The sequence below is a fragment of the Tupaia chinensis genome, unplaced genomic scaffold (genome assembly GCF_000334495.1).
Source record: "Tupaia chinensis unplaced genomic scaffold, TupChi_1.0 Scaffold142100_1, whole genome shotgun sequence".
Taxonomy (NCBI): domain Eukaryota; kingdom Metazoa; phylum Chordata; class Mammalia; order Scandentia; family Tupaiidae; genus Tupaia; species Tupaia belangeri.
Genome location: NW_006201951.1, coordinates 867,817 through 871,371, shown reverse-complemented (window position 1 = coordinate 871,371; position 3,555 = coordinate 867,817). Strand labels below are relative to the sequence as shown.

Here is a 3,555-nt window from a genome sequence, read left to right as displayed (position 1 = left end):
GGGCAGGATGGGCGCAGGGGCGGCGCACTCACGTTGTCCAGGGTGGTCTGGCTAACGGAGTAGTCCTCGACGCCCAGCACGCCCACCACCCGCTCCATCTTGCTGAACACCTGGGCCAGCGAGATGCGCTCGGACTTGAGCTGGTACTGGACCTTGGTGTGGTGCCGCTCCTTCGGTGGGGCAGGGGTAGGGGCGAGGTGTCAGCGGTGCTCACTCCGCCTGCGGGGGGTGGGGGGGCGCCCCCGAGGCCCCGCCCACCTTGAGCACAGCCTCCGGGAAGTTCCGGTTGAAAAAGCGAACCACGTCCTTCACGCTGTGGCTGCTCTTGGTCCGCACAGTGATCATGTATCCGTCCCCAAACCTGGAGGAGAGCCACGCCGAGTGCCCCACTGGCTGGCCGGGCGCCCGCGCCCGCGCCCGCGCTCAGAACCCGCCCGCGCTTACCGGTTCTTCAGGTGTTGGATGCTGCCCAGGCATCGTAGGCGCCCGTTCACCATGATGGCCAGGCGCGTGCACAGCGCCTCGCACTCCTCCATGCTGCGCAGACAGTAGGGACTGTCACGCGGGGCGGGGTGGGGGTGGGGTGCACAGGGCCTCGCACTCCTCCACGCTGCGCAGACAGTGGGGATGATGGCACGCGGGACGGGGGTTGGGTGGGGTTGCGCGGAAGGGGGTGCACAGGGCCTGCACTCCTCCATGCTGCGCAGACAGTGGGGACTGGCACGTGGGGTGGGGCTGGGCGGAGGGTGGGGTGCACAGGACCTCAGGGCAGGCTGACACGGAAGGGTGGGGACTGGGGCAGGGGCAGGGCGGGGTGGGGAGCTCACCTGTGGGAGGTCAGCACAACTGACCGACCGGTCTTGATGAGATCGAGAATAAGGTTCCAGAGGAAGCGCCGGGCCTTGGGGTCCATGCCTGTGGTGGGCTCGTCCTGGAGCAGGAAGCTGGCTCAGGGGCTGCCACTCGTGCCCTCTGCTGACCCACTGGCAGGCCAGGCTTGTGGGGAAGAGGGGCGGGGCTGGTGCCCGCCCCTGACCTGACCCAGCCCAGCCTTCGCCCGGAAGATGAAAGTGTGCGCCCCCACTCTGCCCAGGCTCACCAGGAAGATGAAGGCCGGGTACCCAATGAGGGCGATGGCCGTGGACAACTTGCGCTTGTTGCCGCCGCTGTAGGTGCCCGCCGGCTTGTCGGCGTACTTGGTGAGCTCCAGCTTTTCCAAGGCCCACTTCACCACCTGGGGGCAGGCGTGGTCAGGCCCCCCCCAGGGGCTCCCTCCGCTGCCTCCGCCCTTCGCCATACCTGCGCCCACGCCCACGCCCTCCGGAGCCTGACCCGGGCCTCATCCTTCCAGGGGATGCCACGCAGCCGCGTGTACAGCTGCAGGTGCTCCCGCGCCGTGAGCTCGTCGAACAGGGCATCGAACTGCGGGCAGTAGCCCAGGCTCTGCTGCACCTGGAGCAGCTCCTTGAGCACGCTAGGGACACAGCAGCATCAGCGCAGGCAGCGGGCAGCAGCGCCTGCGGCTTGCCCCGCGCCTGCGGCTCCCCCGCCCGCCGGGCAGCCCCTGCCCCACCTGTGCCCATTGACGAAGGCCTCGCCGCCGGTGGTGCTCTCATCGCCTGTCAGCATCTTGAAGGTGCTGGTCTTGCCCGCGCCATTGACGCCCAGGAGGCCGAAGCACTCGCCGGGGCGCACGCCCAGGCACAGGCGGTCCACAGCGAGTATGCGGCCGATCTTCCGGGACTTGTACACCTGGCAGGGTCCTGCCTGCTCAGCTGGCTGGCATGGGGCCCTGCCCCTGCCTGGGCACACCCCCACTACCTGGAACCCCCAACCTCAACCCTGAGTCCGCCTCCAACCACACACCCCTACAGCCTTCAGCCCCCAGCCCCACCCCTGCCTTCTCTCAGCTGCAGCCCAGGCCCACCTTGGTCAGGTTCTCAATCTTAACCATGTCATTGTCAGCGTCCCCCCGAAGCACTCGCTGCCGCTCGCTGGCCACGTCCACGTCATCTTCCACTGGTTTGGTGGACACTGGCATGCGCCTGGGGGGAAGGGTGGGCAGTGTTGGCCCAGCCCCCAGCACCCACTGCCCCTCTTCGGCCATGACAGGAAGGCCGGGCAGTGGCCACCCGCCACCCGGCGGCGCCCCCCGGCCCCGTGGCCAGCCACCGGGCAGGACTGGCACTTCCTGTGGCTGCCGCAGGAAGTTGTACTGGCACATGATGGTGAGGAAGAAGCCCACGAAGCCCTCGATCGTCATGGCCACCAGCCCGCGGGTGACAATGTCCCACTCAAATGGGGACTTCATCTTGTCAAACTGGCCTGTGGGGCACCTGGCTCAGGGCCTGTGCCAGGGCCCAGAGGAGCCCTGACCACGCTTCCCCAGTGCACACCTGGCCACCCGCCCCGGGCAGGCACAGCCGCTCACCGATCTTGGCATAGTACTCGCTCAGGTACTCGTTATAGGCCATCTCCATGAGCCCGTGGCCCAGGTTGTAGTTCGGGAAGACGAGGAAGCAGCTCTTCAGGTAGCTGTTGACAGCCTTCAGGTCCTGCAGGGCCGTGGAGTCAGGAGCACAGTCCCTCACAGTGAGCACCCAGGCCCTGCTGCACGGCACTGCCCTGGCCAGCCCTGGCCTCCCACAGGCCCCGGCCACGCCTTCCCCAGACCCACTGCCCTGGCCAGCAGGCACCCCCACCTTGTCGTGCTCGAAGAGCTGCAGCAGGAAGGTGGCCACCGTGGCTGTGATACCAATGAACAGGTTGATGACAATGAGGAACACATAGGCAGAGCTGGGGACCTCGAACCAGAAGGAGGCCGGGTACATGATGGGCGTGATGGACCACCTGTGGGAGGGCAGTGGTCACGGGGTGGTCCTGGCCCGTCCCCTGCCAGCACACCTCACCCTTACCCATAGAGCAGGAACAAGGCGAGCACGGCTGGGAAGTTGGTGGGTGACGTGTAGGCCGGCAGGTCGAACACGAATAGGATGAGGACACAGCAGGTGGCTGGGACCAAGTAGTTGAGCTGTAGTGGCAGGGGGAGCTGTGAGGGGCTCGGACAGGGGCTGGGGCAGGACTGAGAGGAGTAGGGCAGGGGTGGAGGGCAGCACCATGTCCCACACATAGTTGGCCAGCCAGTAGGTGACAGGGTTGCAGCCACTGACGAACTGCAGGTGCTTGGCCTTCGTGGATTTCTCAGCCACAAGGAAGACCACAAAGCTGGCTGGCACAAACGACATTGCCACGATGATGAAGATGGCGATGACCACGTCCGTGCCCTGCAGCCTAGGGGTGAGCTGGCCTCAGCCGGGCTGCGCCACGCGGGGCTGCAGCCCGCCGGCCCCGCCCCGCCCACCGCACGTACAGGTAATCCAGGGAGAGGCTGGCGCTGGTCTTGTTCATGGGGTGGTTGGTGACGGTGATGCCTGCACACACAGGCACAGGAGAGTGGATCAGGGCCCGCCCCCCGCAGCCGCCCCAGGCCCCGCCCCCAGGTCCCGCCCCGCTCCGCTCACCGTAGGCTGCTGGGCGGCCCTTGCTCCTGGGCAG

The 3,555-nt window shown here is 67.2% G+C and overlaps 1 protein-coding gene across 1 annotated transcript in view; it reads right to left on the bottom strand.

Moving 5' to 3' along the window:
* The window catches only part of ABCA2 (ATP binding cassette subfamily A member 2), a 31,003-nt gene that overhangs the window by 5,277 nt on the left and 22,171 nt on the right, over positions 1 to 3,555 (bottom strand). Inside the window, exons 35-49 of the mRNA XM_027766277.1 lie at positions 3,522 to 3,536; positions 3,371 to 3,431; positions 3,117 to 3,291; positions 2,916 to 3,031; positions 2,703 to 2,850; positions 2,432 to 2,555; positions 2,193 to 2,325; positions 1,928 to 2,045; positions 1,574 to 1,752; positions 1,333 to 1,474; positions 1,100 to 1,234; positions 828 to 931; positions 445 to 537; positions 259 to 361; positions 33 to 170 (exon numbers count right to left, since the gene is read on the bottom strand). Of these exons, the coding sequence (XP_027622078.1) occupies positions 33 to 170; positions 259 to 361; positions 445 to 537; positions 828 to 931; positions 1,100 to 1,234; positions 1,333 to 1,474; positions 1,574 to 1,752; positions 1,928 to 2,045; positions 2,193 to 2,325; positions 2,432 to 2,555; positions 2,703 to 2,850; positions 2,916 to 3,031; positions 3,117 to 3,291; positions 3,371 to 3,431; positions 3,522 to 3,536 (1,784 nt within the window). The remainder of the gene's footprint in view (positions 1 to 32; positions 171 to 258; positions 362 to 444; positions 538 to 827; positions 932 to 1,099; positions 1,235 to 1,332; positions 1,475 to 1,573; positions 1,753 to 1,927; positions 2,046 to 2,192; positions 2,326 to 2,431; positions 2,556 to 2,702; positions 2,851 to 2,915; positions 3,032 to 3,116; positions 3,292 to 3,370; positions 3,432 to 3,521; positions 3,537 to 3,555) is intronic.